Source organism: Liolophura sinensis, chromosome 7, assembly GCF_032854445.1.
Source record: "Liolophura sinensis isolate JHLJ2023 chromosome 7, CUHK_Ljap_v2, whole genome shotgun sequence".
NCBI lineage: Eukaryota > Metazoa > Mollusca > Polyplacophora > Chitonida > Chitonidae > Liolophura > Liolophura sinensis.
The window spans coordinates 56151910-56174315 of record NC_088301.1 but is presented as its reverse complement, the minus strand read 5'-3'; the positions used below and the strand labels follow the sequence as shown (position 1 = coordinate 56174315).

Below are 22406 nucleotides of genomic sequence, written 5' to 3'. Positions count from 1 at the left end.
AAGAGCCAGTTAATATTGATGAGAGCTGATCTCAAAGGACTCACAGTTGGTCATATTGGCCCGTGACAATATGCAGTTGCTGTAATTCTTTCAATCTTTTTGCACATTTGCAAAGTGTTAATTCAAGCATATTTTGAAGGTCTTATTCTATGTTGGCTGATAAAATCATACTTTTTGTGAAGCCCTGAATCTGAGCAATCCAACCAATGTAGTTTTGTCTCCACTATCAAAATAAAAATGTGCATAAATTGCTCTGAAAGTTGCTCTTTCATATCCGAAAAGGTTGAGAAATTATGGTAGTTTCAACCCTTGGTATTTAGGGGTTCAGGCCATTCAGGCTTGAATCCCTATTGAATTTCTTTGGATTATTATTATTATTCTCACCAATTTTGTGAAACATTGTGTGAAAAAATGACATGGTACATTTCTGAAACTTCAGTATGTTTTAGGAAAGGATCTGAAGTTGTGCTCTTAGCTTTGGAAATGTTTGGTCACGTGACTTAGCAGCCATATTGGATTTTGTGCTAAACCTAAAAAAATTGCCTCCGCAGCAATGACTCATGCGATTGAGCTGAAATTTTAACTGCAATTGTACAAAGCATAGGGACATTCAGGTTGAGATTGGGTACTTTCTCGGTTGAAGATTTTACACCACAAAATTTGATTTTTGTTAATTATTTCCACACTTCCCCAGATTATGTCCGACAAACAGTCTTATCTGATGCTGTTTTGGACCATGATTCCGAGAATGCAATTCTTACAAAACCGAAAGTGACCCCATCAAGACTCAAAGAGGGTATGTCTTCTGGAGCAATGAAGCTAGAGGCGCAATCTTAAGGCCTCATCCCCAGGCAAGGAGACAAATTTTGCATAACTGTAGGTAATGTCAGCGAACTGGAAGTAGTACATAGCAAAAAAAAAAAAATTACCATTTTAAAATTTTTCCAAATTGAAAATCTTCTACAAACTTATAGGGATGTGGCAGGCCCTGAGATGGACTTTAAGGAGTAAAGAGTTGGGTGACCTGAGTCACGTGATCTGGCGGTCATTTTGGGTTGAAGAGAAAACATTTGACAGTCATTTTCTCCAAAACCCGTGTCCGATTGACTTAAATTTGAGCACACTTAACAAACGCTCCCTGGAGACTATTTGGAGAGAAAAGGATACAATATGTATGCAAATTAGGTTTTAACTGATACATATGAAGTTACATCACATGAAAACAAAAAATTTGAAGAAATTTGTGGAAATTTGAAAAATGTTACCTGACTTAGTTTGATGTCCTGATGACAAATCTGGTCTTATTTTTGTTGGGCGAAGTATATTTTTGGCGCAAATTGTGATCAAAACATGAAAAGCCCAATTTCCCCCATTTTTGCAGGCCACGTGACGGAAAACTGTACATATGTTGTATGTGTGGTGAAAATCCTTAAACTGTGTGAAAAAACACAGAACGTGCATGCTTTTTAATATTGTCCAGTGCCGGATTTACCACATTTGGCACATTTCCATGTACCTGCTATATAGTGGTTGTATTAAGTTGATTATATGTCAGTGCATATAAAGACACAATTCAATTAACCGGAAGTGATGCTGCATCGACCAGAATCATTGAACCCTGGCATTGCTGCTTTAACAGCTATGTTTTCTCATATTGCTGTTACCCTGTGAAATCTGCTCATGTGAAAGATGGGGCTCTCAGAATTTAGATGATTCAATTCTTGATCAGATGTTCAAGTTGAGACCTTGAATTGACAAGAGATAAAGACATATATGTAGTGGATATATGGTCTGCTGATTACAAGTCATGGCTATATTTATAATGGTCATGGTTTGTAACAGCTGTAAATGTAGATAGGCTTGTTTACAGGAGCCAGGGTTGGCACATTTTGACTTACAAGAATTCCAGCTATGACTAAAGTCATAAGGTTATCACTGGAAAGTTCTCAGCCAGAACCTAAACTTACATGAATTTGCTAGAAACTCTGCCACAGAAAGACCACAAATCAGTTGTTTATACCAAACAAATTGACCTTTTGCTTCTCAGGTCAGATTCCAGACAGCTCCTGTGATCAACATCTGGTTTAGTCTGAAGACACTATATACTGTAGCTAATTTTGATTTCGGCTCTATAATGCCTGCTTGTGTCATTAATTCAGTGCATGTTGTATATGTATACAGTACCGGATTTATTAGATCAAGTTTAGAAAGAGAGACTTTGAAAAATGGATTGATTATGTGTGTAAATGAAAAAGGGAGAGATGAAGGCTTATATTGAATGGGGCATTTGAGAAGGGATGGCTTGAGGTGATTAGGCTTGAAATATACTGAGTATAAGAATTGAGTTTTTCTTATTAAAATTAAAAGTGAATTGAGCTAAGTCTGTCCAGGAAATAAAGATAAAGTTATGAAAACATTTCATTAAAACAAAACATTTTGAAGACGAAAAGGTTCTATATCTATAATATGGACACTGGTCTGTTAGATAGTACATGATGTGTGCATCATACATGCAGTGTACAGTGTATAGGCTACTGAAAATGCATTTTGTATATTTTCCATACATCTTTGTCAATAGCCAAAAATGAAAAACTCTGTGTCTGATACAGAACCGTTTCATTACCAACAGGGTTATTTATAAAGTACAAGTAGGCATTTTAGGGCATGTGAGCTAGTAGACACTGTTACAGAGATAATAGACTTGAACTGTTTTCTGCCTATGGCATATACTGTGTGTGTGACTTGATACAGTCTCATCCTGAATCTCAGGGGGTGTCATGAAAACCCTGTCCAGGAGAGGTTATATCTTCCAGACTGCCCTGCTCTCTGGTATCTGTGTTACATTGTTACATTGTTTGGACAAACAGTGTAGTAATGGTGAAGGAGAATGGCCTGATCCATGGTGATGAGAGATCAAATCAGTGGTACATCATGTATCTAACACCATCATTAAAGATGTGATTTGTATGCATTATTTTATACAGATCTCCAGAGCTTTTATAAAGTGGAGATTGAGCAGCCATTTTAATACTGTTGAAGTCAAGATTGATACATGTTTCCCCAGTTTAGCTGATTTGTGATTGGTTTTAATAGTTGTTTTTGTTATTCTGTGTTTAACACCTAATGAACCAAGTAACTTTTTTCAGACACTTTCTAACAATTTTCACAGGGTAACTTTCCTCTAAACCAACATAACTTCATGAAATTTGTGTCCCCATGTGGTAAGCAGTATAAAAAAATAGTATATGTGAAATGTTTGCAGAAAGTATGAGGACATGTACTCATATATAAGCTCATGTAAGTTACAAAATTACTATGGACCTTGCACAGCCCATTGGGACTAATATTTTCTGGCCCTTGACCAATGTACTCATGCTGGCTTCCTCTCCGGCCATACGTGGGAAGGTCTGCCAGCAATCTTGGGATAATCGTGGGTTTATCGTAGGCTCTGCCTGTTTTCCTCCTGCCATAATGCTTGCCATGGTCATATAAGTGAAATATTCTTGAGTAAGCCGTACAACACCATTGAAGTGAATGAATAAATAAAATGACTAATGTGGTTGAATATTTGATCATGTATGCTTGGGGTTGAATCGTCATTAGGTGTATTGTTATATACATAAAATATGCCTTCCAGTGCCACCAGAGATAATCAGGTTGCTCTGATGTTAGGTTTGGCAAAATTTTGTTGGGCCAAGGCTGTTCCCAAACCATCGTCAGGGCGTGATCCCTTTTAAAATCAGCCCTTTTCAAATATGTCTAGGCTGTGAGTACAGAGAGTGGCTTTGAGCATGACCAAAGAATCTGCAGCCCTCACATCCTATGAAATAACTGATTGACTTTGTACTTTAGATAAATTCACAGACAAAACGATAAGGAACATATATGTAAGTGCATGTCTGCAAAGTTCAGGCTATGGGGATGTATTTGATGGATAATTTTGTCTCAAATGCCGTGACAAACTGCCATTGCAACTGCGTCACTCTGATGCGCTCTCTAATGTTGGTGTGGGACCATCCATGACCGAACAGAATTTTGTCAAACCTGATGTCAGAGAACGTTAGACTAATGCCGCCAAAGTGCTGCCGCCCTGAAGTAACTTATGAAAGACACTAGATATGTAGTTCACTCACTCTCATTCACATTATACTGAAAGCAGGCCAACCAGTCCTGTTTCCTTGCTCTTATCTCTTAGAGCTGAGCACCAAGCGAGACAGCAACAGGTGCCATTTTTAAAGTGTCTTGTATGTCATGCCATGGGTTGATCCGAGGTCTCCTGACTTATACCAATGTGGTTGGTTGAATGTTTAAATCCAGCTGTTGCCAATCTCACGGTGTTGGTAGTTCTTCTTTCTTTTGCAGTAGAAAATACCATGAATAACTTGATCATATTGAATACTGCAGCTAGTGCAACGCAGTCTTAATTAGGACATCCAGTGAACTCTCACAGCATTCAGGTGATGACCTATGGTATTGCCAGAATACTCTAAGCCTGCAAGGCACACTGAATACAGACACTTTGATTGATTAATCACAACAGCTCCTTCATTCTGGCATTTCATTGGTTAAAGCGTGTGTTTTGAAGTACCAAAGATGCCATAGTCAGTCCTTAAGGCTTGAGTCCTGGTATAGCTGGTGTGAACTGTGATTGTGGGTCCGGCTATTGTGGGTTTTTGCCAGACAAGTAAGGTACATCATATACCTGAAGGCTGCTGTTCTCTGTAGTCATTGACATTATCTTGGTGGAAAATTCCTGAGCACTGCATTATAAACCCCAAGCAAATAAATAACAAAGTAACGTTTATCGTTAAAAGTGTTATTGACATGACTGCCGAGGGTTGTAAAATATATATGGTTATAATAAGAATACATGTATGTCTAATTTGTAAAACTGACATCAACTTGAAAGAGGGTACTTGTCAGTATCTGATAGCTTCTTGGAAAAAAGTATAAGTAGTATGTTGTTCATCGGTTATAGATTTATGATTTCACTTGCTGTGATTTGTGATAAATTGTTGGAAACAGAGATCCTCAGAAGAACACTGATTACAACTGAAAGAGTAATTAAAGCTTGATTATTTTCTTAAGCCTTCTGAAAAAAATAGATTTATGTGCTAAAACCAAAGACAACAAATGAAAAGTGGTTATTTTGGTAACTATATAAATCAAGTTTTAATTTGGAATTCTTAAAAGAATATGGGCTGGGCCACGTCTAGAAAAACATTAAAGGTTCTTATCCCAAACTTTAATGCTGACATTGTGACTGTGCATAAAGAAGTTTTAAAAATGCAACTCAAATTGATGCTTTCTGAGAGCTTTAAAGTCTGTAAATGAAAGAAATTTATATGAAAACTTAATTTTTTATAAGCAAACCATATTTTTGTTTAATTTACTTGTTAGATTTAATACAGCTTATTTAGTCTGGGCGACAAACAGTTTGAGAGCCCAAACATTTTCCACAGCCGAAGTGACTCTAGATATGACCCTGACGTGATGAGTTGTATTAGGGAGACCAAATTTGTGATGTTGCATCACTTCTATATGTGGTTAAATGGAAAAACAGGATTTAAGTGACACCTGAAGAAACAGTTGCTTTCTCAAATAAAAGAAAAACTTGCCCCTGATTGGTTAGTATTGATAACATGGAGGCATTTTCGATTTTCTCATTGTTTGCTGTTTTGCTATGTTTTTGGTATGCAGCAATACAGAAATAAAAACTTAGCTTTTTAAACATTATGAGTGATAGGTTTTATACATTTGGTCTAGTGTTGTCTGTTGAACAGGGTAAAAAGAAAAAAAAAATACAGATTTTAAAGTGGTGGGGGCCCAAATATGTCCTCTCCCCCCACCCCACTTTTTATGTGCCACAGAGAATTTGATCCCTTGGGAAAGGCAAAGTATATACTGGAGTGTCTCTTCCTTTACATTTTCTCTACTAAAATGAGCAACAAAGAGTACATGTAGATAAAATCATTTTTTCTTTTATCAAACAGATTAAGTGCATACATGATTGATTCTTATTTATCTCTAACTGCATCTGGCTAAATACACAACTTTAGCTGCTATACAATTTAGAGAGAGATTTGCTTTGGTTTTGAAATCATTCACAAGAATTTTGAAATTCATTGTTTTGTGTTGATCAGATAAGGCTTGTTTACAAAGCATTTCACGAAAAAAATTGGCCAAAGATGCTCATATAGCTGTAGCTGTCATGAAAAAGGTAGAGCCAATGTTACACTTGGAACCACGACTCCTAAAATAATTTTTGACGGTTTTTGCCTCCATACTCTTTCAGACCCTAGATGGCCTCAGTGGCTCAGCTGGTTAGCGTGCTAGTGCAGCGTAATGACCTAGGAGCCTCTCACCAAAGCAGTCGCTCTGAATACAAGTCCAGTTCATGCTGGCTTCCTCTCCGGCCGTAAGTGGGAAGGTTTTGCAGCAACCTGTGGATGGTCGTGGGTTCCCCCCGATCTCTGCCTGGTTTCCTCCCACCATAATGCTGGCCACTGTTGTATAAGTGAAATATTTTTGAATACGGCGTAAAACACCAATCGAATAAATAATCTTTCAGACCCCACCTGTCCCATCACTTTTAATCTTTTAAGGTTTTTTAATTGTCTCACTTTTAGGGCTCTATACTCTTTAAACCCAATATCTTGGTGCCTTACCTTTGAATATCTTCTCAGTAATATGTCTATGGAATCTAAGGTTGCAGAGCATCAGGGGGGTAAATGTGCCCCCAGACCCGTCCACTAATGTACTGTGTTAACTTTTAAGGCTCTTTTGTTTTTAGTATGTCACTCCTAGGTTTTGATGCCCAAAAGTGAGATCTCAGCAAGGACGATCTAGTCCTAGAGCTCCTGGGGCTGAGGCAGCCCCTGGACCCTTCCCTAATGTACTGATAGTTGCCCCTCCCAGCTTTTGTTTCCTTCCAACACCACTGCTAGTAACTGAATAAAAAAAAAAAAAAAAAAAAATCACCTAATCTTACTTCTATTTGAGAGGAAATACACATTTCAACTTCTTCTGTGGTAAGACTTTGTTTACAGTTGGTTTAGATTCTGTCTTGGGCAATTTGTTCTGGATGGCTTTAGTGTATTTTCCTTCTGGCCTTCTATGGACTGCCTTAGTTATGGACAGGCCTGGACATTGAGTCTGAGACATGTGGGATTCATCCAGGTCTGTGGCTAACCATTGCAGCTGATCTCTCTTAACTTTGAAAAATGTCAGAGGGGGTCTCACAAAGAGGGGTCCCAACATAACCACAGCTTGAGGGTACAGCCAGTCTGGTTTCAAAATGTACCCTAAGTCAACACCAAACTCAACCAGTTAAGTGTAACTTCTGATGCAGTTTAAAAACACAATTCATAAGATATTGAAGAGTATTCCCCAGATAGGGGCTCTTATGAACTTTACAAAAGTCATAAAATAATGTGTCCAGATCAGACAACATTCCTCTGATGTGGCCAGACATGCTCTGTGACCTGTTATAATTTGTTTTTCATATATATATATATATATATATAGATATGTAGATATATATGCAAGCACAGCGCAGGTTAAAGATCAAGATTTTTAAATTAAAATCAGCTTTTGCTGAATGCAATTCATATTTACAGTATGTGTTATTTAAAGTTATTACTGAACAAATTTATGTAGTAGATTCACTGAAAATAATTGAGTTATTCAGATATGCAGAATTCGGTACTGATACTGATATGTTGGGTGTTTGGGAGAGTTTAGTCGAAAGGAATGCTATTCATGAAATGCCTTGATCAGAATTAAAATAGCTTTATACATGTATGTGGTAAACAGACAGACAGACACAGTTTAGATGTCTGTTTAGCTGATGTAAATCATTTTAGCAGCTGTAAAATTTTGTGTATATTAAATACTTGAGTATATATTATTTGCATACTTGTACACATACCTCAACACTAATACTGAGCATACTGAACAGTTCAAATGTGTGGCTGATGCATGTTCTCCCTGAAATAGTCCAAATTCTGTAGACATGTGAATGTGTACAAATATAGATGAGAGGTTTCCCAGTTTGGTGATAGGATCATAGGTAAATCAGCTGTGTTGGTAGTGGAAATAGTCTCTGGTATTTGATGGAACAGAGCCTTGCATTCCAGGCCTGTGGCCCCGGTAGTGAGTGTCTGGGGGTAGTAGGCCTGGCCTCTCAGACTGGCTTGGCTTGGCTGGCTGGCTGGCTGACTGGTTCAGGCAGTAGGGTTGACTACACTGGCTCTCCACTGAACACATGACAGAATACCATGCATTCCACTGGGGTGGTTTGTCTTGAGGTTCATAGCAGGCACTCTCAGATTAACCACAACCTCTAACCACTTTGATTCCACTGCTCTGTCTATCACCAAGCGCCTAGATGACACTCATTCACCTGAATAGCATGAACTCCAACACTAAGGGTAAGTGCATATTGTATAGAGCTGCCTTCTTATGCTTGGACAGTGTTCTCTTGTGCAATCCACCACTCATATACTTGCAGGTTATATTTTAATCTGTATTTGTATATATATGTATAATGTCAGTATAGAAGCACATGGAAGTAGTGGACAAGGCATATGTTGCATGTTCACAGGATATTGGATAAATGTAGTCACATGGCCTTTCATACAGTTGGACATGTAGTGGTTAGCAGTATGCGATAGTGTTTTCAATGGTATAGAGCCATTTCAGTCAATTGTCTTTTTGACTGGGATGTATTATACATGTTGACCAACTGATCAATAATGTGTGAATACATTGTGGTGTGATTCATTATGATGTATTACAGTTCAGATAAATTTGTTGTTCAGCTGTGTTTTATTTGTGTACATCAGCACTGTAACTATACATATATGCACCTAATCCCATTACTTTTATTTTGACAAAAACTACTGTTATATTTTAGACTAAATTAAGTTCATATAGACCTCCCTTAGTAACACAGTGCATTTGACTTTTATGACATTCTTTTGTTCATTCTCCCTATCACCAAATTCATGTACACATACCTCAGCACATAACTGTGTGAGGCACACACAAATTACCCACGACTGACTTGAACATGTATATATGGTTCATTCTGTTTTGTCCCTTCTTCAGGGGTTGCAGTTTTGCAGCTCTGATTAACTGCAGCACATATTTTACATGATATAAATATTTGACTTTGTTTGGTGTTTGGCCTGAGCTGTGTAGTCTAGAGGAGGTTGGGGCCTTTGTTTGTAATCTGCCCCTGGAGATTGGACTGCAGCATGGCATCTGACTCTTCCAAGAGGCTTCATTACAAGAGGACTGGTTGACACATGGCAGCTAAAAGAGCCAAGCTCCTATGATGACAGCAACAGCTGGGTGTTGCAGACACATTTTTATTTTATAGCAGATAGTTGTCAGCATTTTACCCTCAGGCACTTTCCTTTACAGTTGCACAATTCATATTCAGCTTTGTTGGCCTTGATCCAGGCCCACATTTTTGTAATTCCTCATTGATTTCCTCCTGACCATACTACCCTTTTTCAAGATAATGGTATCTTTCTGTCAGTCACTAGAAGAGTCCACTGCTTTGAACTAGGGGTGCTTGCTTCCATGTGATTTGTAATTGTTATGAGAAAGGTGAAAAAAACATTAAGGCACCAGTCAACATCAATTCACTAAGCATGATTTTCACTGTCCAACTTTCTAGAGCTAAGGTATCTGTTTACACAGTAAGCAGATGTTGACACAAGAGGTACTGAAGAGCACCAGAATAATTTGTTTTCGTGGACAGTTAATGTTCTCAGCTATTCTCTGTATATTTGTGAATTAAAGTACCTCTTTCTTGTTTTTGAGGGTATTATTCAGTGCCACCACTCTTTTGTCGTGTAGAGGTTCAAAATTACAAGGACAAAGAGTCATAAACAATTACTTGCTCTCGTGCACTGTGTTGTAAATTTAATCTTCCACATATTTATTCAGATTTTTCCTAATTTTTAAGTAAGAGTATTTTAGAAGGCAAATCTGCTACATTATGAAACATTATGAAAACGTCTATATTAAGTCTAAAAAAAAATGGCATAACTTTTTTTTTTGAAAATGAAGGCCTATGTGACGTAGTTAAGTTGTATCTTAGATCTTAGGTTTTATTATGACATTCCCTATTATTCATGTAGGGATTTTATCTTGTAGTTGTTATGAATTACAGTCAACCACCCCAATGGTACCATATAGTAGATACACACAACAGGTATGCTAATTAGTATGTCTACATTCTTATTGTGCATGTCATATATTACACTGGCACAGAGATCCAGACAGATTTACCTCCCTTGCATGATGTTGCAGTAGGCACAGCTAATAGCCAATACTAGAACTACCACTTTAATAGAAGACTGTTAAATTTCTAGGACACACAAGGTGTTGATTTAATTTTGGCCTCAGTGAAGGAATCATGTGTATTTCCCAGTTTCAAATGTTTTGAGTGAGTGTTTGGTGTTTAACGTCGCACTCAACAATTTTTCAGTCATATGACTACGAAAGAATCCTTAGGGTGTATTTAATGTGCCTCCTTGTTATAGGACGAATTTCCACCGCTCTTTTATCTAGTGCTGCTTCACTGAGACGACTTACCGAAGGCAAGTAAATTGCCCCACCCGAGCCGTTATACTGATACGGGTCAACCAGTCGTTGCACTATCCCCTCCATGCTGAACGCCAAGCGAGGAATCAAATGTTTTGAGGCATTGGTGGCAAGAAGTGATTGATGGAGATCATGTGGCAACAGTGTCCATCTACACATCACTTATGAGAGATTCAACAACTACATGTAGCAAAGGCTGGTGGGATACTCGGGTCAATGCGTCTCCCTATGACCACGACCAGTCACTTCATTTTTAAGTGAAGAAATTCTTCTGTTAGGCATCAAATCAAAACTTTTTGCTCTAAAAATAAGAAAATATTACTGTATTGATTAATATCTGAGCAACCTTTCAACTTGAAAAAAAACAACATCATGTACCTTTACACAAAACAAGATAATTTTTGAAAGACCTAATAGGCTGTCTTTAAAAAATGTTTGTTTCACATAACACCCCCAGACCACTAAAAAGGACCCTCCTCAGATGTTTTTGTTAATCTTTTTACAGAAAATGTTTTGTTTCTTCATTTCCAGTCCTAGTTGCCTTTATATGTGAAAATGTGTTGAGAAATTAAAAAAATACCAGCTGATCTACTCGTTTTTTCAAATTGTGTAGGGTTATGTGAAACAAATATTTTTTAATGGATGGCTTTACTTCAGTAATTTTATTGTGAAAATAACGAAATTCTTGAAATTTTGAGCTTTGATGGCCCTTGATCCTACATATGCTTAATCGGTGGTAGCAGACATTGAATAGTCAATCATACATGATTGTGTGGCTGTATGTCGGTCACTCTATGGCAGCTGATATGTTATGCCAGGAAATTAACCGTGTGACCATTCTTACCATCAAGACAAAAATAGGATAGAATCCATGCCACATATGACTTCATCTAGTTCCATTAGTTCATCTGTCGTTTATTCACAGATGAAGAAGGCATATTTTTTATTCTTAGTTTGAAATGTATGGATAAAGTGGCCAAAGAAGAGGATGTGAAACTTTTTTTCTACACCCACCCTTCTACATTTTCTTAATGTTTGTCCAAATTCAAATCATTCTCAAACGTGACAACCAGAAAAAACTAAACTTTTAAACTGTTTCATCATAACATTAAACTTGTATATTGCAGAATGCAAAAGCATCAATAAATGCATGGTATTTTTGTCTCTGATACAAAGAGAAACATGTAGATGTATCATGGAATCTTTTTGACTGACTCTAAATGTCATGTATCTCATGAGTAAATAAATAGATTGTACGGACTTTCTGGTAGTGATGGGCATGTTTTATGGTATTTATCTGTGCTGTCATTGGTTGGTAGCTGTACATATGTGTCTCAGAATGTAGCTATATGTGGCTATGTGGCAACCATGGATACATGGATGTGTACATGGGAGTGTTGCCCTGAAATGTGTCCTGTACTTACTTCCCTGGAGGAAATGGCCTCTTACCCTGAAGACGCCACATAAGAGTGTAGTTGTGTGATAAGAACACACTGGAGACTTTCTAGAGGACAAGCCTTTTTGAGATATGTATGATCATGTTCAGCTCGGCTTACTAATGCACGAATCTGTCGTATTGTCGTGGCATGGTTAATATTATACAGTGTAGCACTAATCTGTTTTTAGTTATTCAGAAGTTTATTAAAAGTTAACTTTAATTCTTTCATGGAAGTGAGGCTGGAAGGAGTTGGACATTATTAAGTGATGGTTAGCGGTTACCAGCTACCTGGAGCCTGGTAGCCAATTACTTTGATCAAAGCTCATATAATTAAATTCTAATTAAATTTAATTACTACTCTACAAGGCAGCTGACTACTTTTCCAATTATAACCTACCAAAAAAGAGTGAGTGGGTGCTTGGGGTTTAACATTGTATTTAACAATTTTTCAGTCACATGTCGATGATCTACCCAAAAAAACCCCAACAAAATGATGAAAACCTAACATCCTATTAATGGACCTCAAGATTTGCTTTTAAAAGAACAGACCACTTTGATCATGATTGTTTCACTTTTTTTTTTTAATTGTGAAAGAAGATGTAAATAAATATTGAGGCTCTGCAGACCTCTCCTTGGACTAAATTGTACAAGCCGAAGTAAACTATGACTGCTAAACATCCTGTGATAGATTATATTTTCACATTCATTATGTACATGTAGTTCTACATCTGTGTGTATATCTGTATTTGATGTGGGAATATAACAGAGTCTGTTTAGCAGAAAGAAACTCTGACATCACAGATGCTGTACCAAAGGGGTACCATAGAGACTCAGTATTTTTGCATCTATTCAATTTTTTTTTGTTAAATAATCCTAACAAAAATATAATTATTTCATTAAATAGACTTTCAGATGATCTGTACTTTGTGTAAAGGTGGTCTTTTTCTTTAATAGTGGTTTGAACAAATGATCCCAGGTGTTGATTTTATCCTCTAAACTCGAATCCTTTACAGGTGTGAATTGATTAAGAGATGTTTTGAAGTCAAATGTCTATTTAAAGTTGCCTAATATTGAGAGAGTGCATGTTTAAAATAAAAATGCCACAGTATTTGTTAATTAAAGATTTTTTAATTCTATTCACAAATAAAATGCCAAAATTAAGTGAATTATTAAATTTTAAGATGATGTTGATTATTACTGGTGTTAAGAATAACCAAAATGGCTGCTGACACACAACGAAAAGAATCTCAAGTGATAGATGACTAAATCATGTTGGGTGTATATTTAGTTATTTACTTGATTGATGTTTAACATCATGCTCAAGAATTTTTCATTTATCTGTGGGCAGCCAGTTTTGTGTTCTGTAATAACTGTTTATATTAAAATGCACTGTAGTTTATGAGTACATATAGATATAATGTATGTGGCATTCTACTATTCCCTACATATGTTTGTCTTTAAGGCAGGGGAGAATACTCTTCTGGAAATTTTACTTAGTAGATTTATCCAGGGGAAGAACTCTTCAAGTTTTATGAAGAATGTCTGGATGCTTTATATGTAATATTACAAAAATAATTTCTTGCATTGGGTTATTCCTCCATAACAACGTGGTTCAAAATGTTTTAGATATATAAAATAGTACATGTATATGGATATTCGATAAGTTGGGTGAATCAACCTAACACTCACCTGTGGACCGTTCACTGACCTGTGAAACACCCCTAAATTATAACCTTATCCTCTCTTTACCACAACCTAGCCAAACAGGGAGTAAAAAGATTTGGGAAAAAAAAGTAAGAAAGAATTAAATTAAAAGATCAAAAATGTGCAGTGTTGGCAGAGAATTGTTTCTACATGTTGGATGTACACATATATTTGTTTAGAAGTATTATTGACTCCCCTGGATTTGTCAGTGGCCCAGGAAATGTAAGCTAACTAATTTGCGAGGGATGTGAAAAGGGATAACCTGTCCATTGTGTACAATCTCACGAAGACAAACATTGACAAAGACAAATAAATTAGACTCATCAATGTGTTAAATAATTTTAGCCACAATAGCCTGTTGTTTGGATGGCTCGACCCAGGCAGGTCAGAGGGAGTCTTGACACAGCAGAAATGTGAATGGGGCGAAAGCTGCACTAATTCCTTCTCATTCAGGTTTGTGGCAGATATGTTTTTTAAGGAACCTGAGAAAAGATGAGAATTGCGGTTATGTCCTGCTAAGTAAAGAGGTGATTCAATGCTCTGGAAATTGTCAGCATAGTTTTGGCTTTGAAAAAAAAAAAAAAATGGAGTTGTCTGTGTGTTATTTACAAACTGACATTTTAGTGCATCTGAATTCTGAAATAGTCATGCAGGCCTATTGAGCCTGGAAGATTTAGTGAAATAAATCAACATACATGTGTTCTGTGATCAAGAGCAGCCATGTAAATACATATATAAGGAAGATTATGACTCGACTTCAAAGGACTTCCTCTATAGGGTTAGATTTGGGAATTAACAATAGAGATACATGTATGTAACTGCTTTGACACATAGAAAAAGATTAAAGATCTTTAATTTCCTATTTTCTGCACCAACCGTTTTAACTGTTCATTTAGAAGCCTAATAAAGTTGCAAGATTAAGTGATTCATGAATCATTTGTGGTTTTCTGCGCATAAATGTTTTTATAAATCACTTAAAATATGCGGACTTAAAGGATATTGGGAATGTAACACTAGGTGATGTTCACTCTACTCAGCTGATATGCAACCATCTTAAGGGTAATATAATAACCCGTTTTTCTTCTGACAGTTTTTATTACCTGATAAAATTTTATCTGCCATTTATATCCAAATATACATGTGCACATGTGTATGTCCTTGTACAATATGGTAAAATAAAATTAATTGAACACTTTGTGTTGAAGTGTGTTGGATTTTTTGCCAACAATGTATACAAGTATTTAAAATTGCTACATATTGAAGCCCTACATGTACATGTATCAAGTAAAGGTATCAAACTGTTACAGTTTATGGTGCTGTATGAATACAATACAGTCTGCAAGTACTTTTAATGTGTCTTGTAGTAATAATTATTTTTATTATATATATTTAAACATTTCCATTTTCATTATATATTTAAACATTTCCATTTTTTAATATATTTTTTTAAGAAAAAATGCATAATCAGTATGCATGTACATTTATATGTCACATCAGGGTTGAAGCATAATTGGGACAAAAAGACAAGAAGTGCACCATGTTTATATCTAACACTGTTGAATATCAGACTGCATATACAGTAATACTCAACTCCATGATGAATTATGTGTGCATTGTTGTTTTCTGTGGGATAATAACATATGGTATTATTCTGCCCTTGGCATTTTCAACAATGTACATGTAACTGTATTTGTTATATTTTTTCATTATACAAGCTGCCAGTAGTGCTAGTTGATAGGCAGTAAGACTTTAATAAGGTCTTCAATAATTGTCTTTATTTGTACACATTTATTTCTGTATGCAGTTGATGCTTATGGTAAACAGTATTGTTTGTTTCTAGTTTTTCGAGCCCACACGTTCTAACTGTGAGTGGTTGTGAACTTGGGGAAGTTTTGCTCAATGAAGAGACCACCAACATAGTTAACGCTTGACTAAATCTAACCAGGTCTGTACACCAGAGAATGTACTCACGCAGCCTGCATCATATACTGTAGGTACTGGGCTGTAAAAAACATGAATAGAATTCTCTGCAAATGTTTATGTTAAGTCTTTGAAGTGGAACGTATCGAATTAAGCTTAGAGCTTTGACTATACAGACAAATGAATGAAAGAGGGAGAGAAAATTTCTTGTGCATTTATCATGTATGTATCGATTTAAGCTTGAAGGTTATAATCCAGTCGTGCGATGAATGAAGTAAGCATATTTGCAGAAATAAGGGTGTTCATGAACATTGTCTTCATTTATAAGTACCCTGACACGTGTTTAGTATAACTTGTATTAGTTATACATTTGGAAGACTAGGTGCATATATCACTGCTTTATTTGGACGTAACATCAGATAGCTTATACATGCCAAGTGCATATTATTTATTCTATGTATACACACCTTTTTTTTTCTCTTGATGTTAAAATAAGTTGATTGTAATGCACATAACATTCTACAAGAAAGATAAAATGATGGCATTCACTATTTTCTGTACATGAATGTGTATGCCTTGCCTGTAAATTTCATTGAACAGGATCCTTGGCATGGATATATGCCTTGTTGCTCAGTGAAACATTGATGTAAAAGCCCATCTATTTTTGATGACTGATTTAAAGATCTAATACCAACATAACTGACTGAGATTAATTTCCAGAAAATTTGTGAAGTGCGTGTTGTCTATTGTTGTCTATCAGTAACTTTGGAAAGTATCCTGAGGTTTGCAGTCAAATTAAAACAAGACTTTCTATATATCCAACTACATGTAAATATATTAAACATTTATGTGAAACAATTTAGAAGTATGAGGATGCTCATACAGCAGTACACATCCTAATACATAATATCTTGTTTTTCTTGCAGCGGCCTGCTATGTATAAGTAAAGGTGCATATCTTTTGAGATCTTCAGTTGTTGCTCTCAGCCGAGACAGTATTTCCCACACAATCATTCAAGTGTTTAAAATGGAACTGCTCTTAAGTTAAATCATTCATGAATTTAAAGACATGCCTCAGTGCTGGTAGGCAAAGTGTTACATGTAGCTGAAGGAGGGACAAATTTCATAGTTTTACCTTCATATGATTCATGTATCAGTGTGTACTTTTTGTTTTATTTATTTATTTATTTGATTGGTGTTTTACACCGTACCCAAGAATATTTCACTTATATGACGACGGCCAGCATTATGGTGGGAGGAAACCGGGCAGAGCCCAGGGGAAACCCACGACCATCTGCAGGTTGTTGGAAGACCTTCCCACGCACGGCCGGAGAGGAAGCCAACATAAGCTGGGCTTGAACTGCCAGCATCCGCAGTGTACTTTTTGAAGGCTTAACAGGCTGTATACATGCAATGCATACTGTGTCTGAACACTATTTTACTTGCACTTAATGATGTTACAACATTGGTTTAGGAGGTACACGTATATACATGTACATTATGTTGAATTTCATATATCTATGTAGAAGTGAGATTTAAATATGTTTGCTGTAAATTTTTAACATGGACTGTCAAAGAAAACTTGTTTCCTTTTGCTGTTCCATAATAAAAGCAAAGCCTACATATACATGTGTGCAGGGCTTTCATTTTCCTTTTGAGCAGAAGGCTGCTCTGGAAAAGTAGAAGGCTACATATACCAAACAGAGAATTAAATGATTTGAAATAGGAGCTATGGTCAGAGTACGCTAAATTGTTTACAAAAGTATCTCGCAGCCACCTTCTAATGACCCCCTCTGTGTATTCATTGACTTCCTGTGAATCTGGAATACATTTGGAACCTTAAAGTGTTCAAGGAAAATTATTGTTATTATTAAACACACATTTAAAATCAAAATGATGAAAGGAACTTTTGACATAAAAAAGCAAACATCAAAGGGATTATGTAAATTTAAAATGTTAAAGATAAATTTTTCACCTGGCGTTATCTAACTGTAGTATTTTTGGATGAAATCTTTCCCCTTAGTCATAATCCTATAGAAACTTAACAAAATAATGTACTTCTTTTTGTTAAAAAGTAAACATTCCTCATCACCTGAAAAATACATAGATTTTATTTTATCTATTTGTGCTTCATTTGACGTATACTGAGCCCTGGGCCACGTGGAATGCGATGAGATTGACACTTTGCCACAAGAATACTATCATATGGATGCCAAATGTCTCGAGTACACATAGCCTCTCTGTGCTCCGCTGCAGGAATTTTCAGCACTATTTTTCTTAATTTTGGCTGAAAATATTGTGTAAACATTTGTGTGGAAATATTTTCATATTACCATGCTTATTTTGCCATGTGTCATAATGGTGGCAGTTTGACCACAGTGTGCTTGTTAAGATGTGTCAATGCCATGTTAAACTGTAATGCACGCAGACCCCTTGCTGAGAAGTTGTCTATGGCTCACACATGCTAAATGCTTGTCTACCTTAGTCGGGGTAGTCTGTTCTTAGCTTACACTAAATAACAGAAGTTTTTTCTGCAGCCTAAAAAAAATAAAGGAGGCATAAATGGCTAGGAGGAAGAAAAATTCTCAATCCCAAATACATGCAAGAGCCTATGAATTTGTTTATGTTAAACTTTATTGTTATACATGTGACAATAATTGTACAAACATGAACAAACTGAGAAATTTCCGGCAGGCCGAGAGAGGGGCAAACCTGCTGGGATGAAGTGTCGGCTGACTTGTCAATGACAGCATAATTGTTTCCAGTGACTGGTAAAACAGCCAAACCTACATTGTAATGATGCGATGAGGCTTCTCTCTGACCACTCACATGTTCTGTGTGTTTGTGATAAGGACCCATGTTGATGTGTGTAACAGAACACAGGAGGCCCTGCTCCAAGAATTATCTTATCCCACACCTATTTTCACTTGTCTCAATGAAGAATTGTATTGGACCTACAATTTTGACTGTGAGAGTTCTGTTAATCTTTTCTATTGAAGTTTTTCTAGGTTTGTGTGGAAAGTATGATTACATTTTATTGGAAAGAATGTAACTTTTGGCACTAGAAGAAACACTTTGTGACCTTTGTTTGTCTCTCAAACTACACTTTTAGGTCAAATATGATATCCAGTCCACACAAAAATTTTCACTCCTCCATGACTTACATGTATCTTGCCCCACACCTGTCTTCACCTTCCTCCATGAATTGTCATATTCAACTCCTATCCTATTCTTCCTCCATGGGTTATACCACACATATCCTCATTTTCTTTGAATTATCTTGTCCCACACCTATCCTCAGCTTCCTCCATAAATGATCTTGTCCCAAACCTATCTTCACCCTCCTCCATGAATTATCTTGTTCCTCTCTTATCTTTACTCTCCTCCTTGAAATATCTTACCCACAACTATCATCATCTTCCATGAATTATCTTGCCCCACATCTATCTTCTTCTTCCATGAATTATCTTATCCCACACCTATCCCCATTTTCTGTGAATTATCTTATCTCAAGCCTATCTTCAGCCTCCACTGTGACTTATCTTGCGCCACACCTCTATCTTAATCTTCCATGAATTATTTTCCCTCGCACCTTTCTCCACTTCCTCCATCCCACACCTATCCCCAGCCTCCTCCATGAAGTATCTTGCCCCACACCTTTCTCCACTTGCTGCATGAATTATCTTGCCCCACACCTTTCTCCACTTCCTCCATTCCACACCTATCCTCAGTCTCTTCCATGAATTATCTTGCCCCACACCTTTCTCCACTTCCTCCATCCCACACCTATTCTCAGTCTCCTTCATGAAGTATCTTGCCCCACACCTTTCTCCACTTCCGCCATCCCACACCTATCCTCAGTCTCCTCCATTAAGTATCTTGCCCCACACCTTTCTCCACTTCCTCCATCCCACACCTATCCTCAGTCTCCTCCATGAAGTATCTTGCCCCACACCTATCTCCACTTGCTCCATGAATTATCTTGCCCCACACCTTTCCCCAGCCTCCTCCATGAATTATCTTGGTTCACGCCAATCCTTAGCCTCCTCCATGAATTATCTTGCCCCACGCCTATGCCCAGCCTATTCCATGAATTATCTTACCTCACACCTGTCTCCGCCCTCCTTGAGTTAAAATTATCTTATCCCTCATTTTATTGACCCTGACCTCTCTTCCTCATATTACATCCTACACCAGTATTATTATTCCATGATCAGTATCTGATAAATGTTATCCTGCTTCTTCGCTCTTTCGTCAAGATATGGCCGAAATGATAAGCCATAACTATTCATTCTGTGTTTGTTCTTCAGTAATTTTCTCAATTTTCTTCCTCTAAAGTGAATCCAGTTATTCACCCCAAACTCACTTTTATCCTTCAAACTCACCTTTATCCTTCAATTTTGCTCAAGATTGTTTGATGAAGGAGCAACGGTCACTCATGCAGTACAAGCCCTGAGGACTGAGTTTCTGTTGCAGATTGAGATTTTATCAACTAGTAACAAAATACCAGTGCAGTTTTGTGCGCAGTTTTTCACCCTAATATCTGGTATGATTGTGCATTATGTTTGAAATTTTGTGATCATTGTGAAACTTTCTTATACTTTATAAAAGAAATCATGAGGTGCATTTTAGCAGTACGATTATTAAGTGTCTACAGACATGTAAAATTGTGGTGTTAGAACACGTGGGCATGTCGTGAAGGGCTGGAAAAGGGCAAGGTTAGTGTGGGGGAGCTAGAGCTAGATAGGTAACAGGTATAGTCTGGCCGTTACAGGACTGTCTGTGTATATATCCCAAGGCTGGATGACTAATCCCTCTGGGGTCTGAACAGGAGGGTATCACCACCATAACACCTGATCCACTCAGAGCCCGTCCCACTGACAGCTTTTCTTTGCCTGCATTTATACCTATATGCTCCTGCAGGACCAACCCAACCTTCCAAGCCTCCTTGAAAATTTGCACCCATCATTGTGGAAGTCATTAACATTTAACTTCAAATGGCCCAGTTCAAGCATTCTTGTGCAGCTATTACTCCAGACTCAGGCCCCTTCTTCTCCCATTCATAAATCCATTTCACAGCCGCTTGTCCTGTGCTATTCTTGTTTAAATAGACAGGTTCTGGGTCTGTGAGTTTTAAGGTCAGGGGTCCACTGGTGATAGATCAGTACCCAGTAGTGTGTACACAGGAGAGAGAGATGAACAACCACCAGCAGCTCAATGTGTAGTCACTCTGTACTACTGGAAGCCCATTTATTAGCCAATCAGTGTAGTACTGAGGGCCTACAGACCTGCCTTGCCAACCAATTGGGTCACTCAGCAGCCAGATGGTTGAACAGTAGCCTGTCTCACTGCCTAACAAACCATTGGCTCTCTGTCAGCCTGTTGCTTCCCAAACATTGACAGCACCCGACAGTGGTGGGATCAGTGCGCTGGCTGGCTGACTGAGGAGATCTCTCACCTATTTTCTATTACATGTGCCTCCACTAAAACTTGTGCAGTACTAGCCATGGCAGGAGTTTGTCTAGCTTACTAGCATGGAGTACTTGCAAAGGTGTCCCTATAAACTTGGGAATATGTCTATGCTGACAGAGTCCAGTTATATGGACAGTCTTAGCTTTGGAAGGGAGCCCTCGTTACTGTATGGCAGGTATTGGCCGCCGTTGTTTTGGTACTATTACTACCAGGGCTACAACCCACCCCCAGCCCCACTGGATGTGGGCAGCCCCTTCCCTCTGTCCCCCTCTGTACGTGAGCCCTGGTCCACCTGGCACAGCCTACCAGGTAAGCTATTACATCTCACCTGGTCACATACAGGTATATTTCTGGACTATCAAAATAGTGAACAACAAGTCTTCACAAAATAATATATGTATACATGTATATATTTATGTATATGTTTGGGATTTGGATAAATAATATTTGTTTTATGGAGTGTACGCTATTGCACTAGACTATTGAATTTTACTAGTTATTGTTTCTTAATGGTAGCCTGCGTTCTAAAAGGAAATTATAGCCGACAGATATATGTAATGTTGGCCTGATCAAGTGTTCATTATTTTTTTTTACAGTGTCCATGTATTTTTGATGGTATTGTGATATTGTGTTTTTATGTCTTCAGAGAATTTACATTTGTGTTATTTGCTTTGTCATAATGAGGAAAACCCCATTTCCCCAGTTTATTCTCATGTCATGTCTTTATTCTTGAGGGGCCTCCGTGGCTCAGTCGGTTAGCGCGCTAGCGCAGCATAATGACCCAGAAGCCTCTCACCAATGCGGTCGCTGTGAGTTCAAGTCCAGCTCATGCTGGCTTCCTCTCCGGCCGTAAGTGGGAAGGTCTGTCAGCAACCTGCGGATGGTCGTGGGTTTCCCCTGGGCTCTGCCCAGTTTCCTCCCACCATAATGCTGGCCGCTGTCGTATAAGTGAAATATTCTTGAGTACGGCATAAAACACCAATCAAATAAATAAATAAATAAATAAATCTTTATTCTTGAACACTTGTCGTATCGATTGTCAGTGTAGATATAATTTATTTTTTTTGCATGATGAAAGGTGTGGGTCAGTTGAGAAGTGTATTCTGCAGAGTATTATTTTTGTAATTCATAGATTTATTTTGCTGCAAAAATTGCATCCAAAGCTGTATTTTTATGTATTCAAAAAGTCTGAGAATTGAGCTCCATTTGATATTCATTTGCTCACTGCTTTTATGCAAACACAAATATAACAG

General features: G+C 37.4%; 1 protein-coding gene across 3 annotated transcripts in view; it reads left to right on the top strand.

The window, feature by feature from the left end:
• Positions 1 to 22406, top strand: part of LOC135470169 (transcription cofactor vestigial-like protein 4) — a 45921-nt gene that overhangs the window by 4950 nt on the left and 18565 nt on the right. Inside the window, exon 1 of one of the 3 annotated variants that reach the window (XM_064748957.1) lies at positions 8257 to 8432. The exons of 1 other annotated variant lie outside the window; for it this stretch is intronic. In XM_064748957.1, coding sequence (XP_064605027.1) covers positions 8390 to 8432 — 43 coding nt within the window. In that variant the 5' untranslated portion in view covers positions 8257 to 8389. Of the gene's footprint in view, positions 1 to 8256; positions 8433 to 20967; positions 21463 to 22406 lie in introns of those variants that run through there. One more of the 3 variants, XM_064748955.1, reaches the window with a different exon arrangement.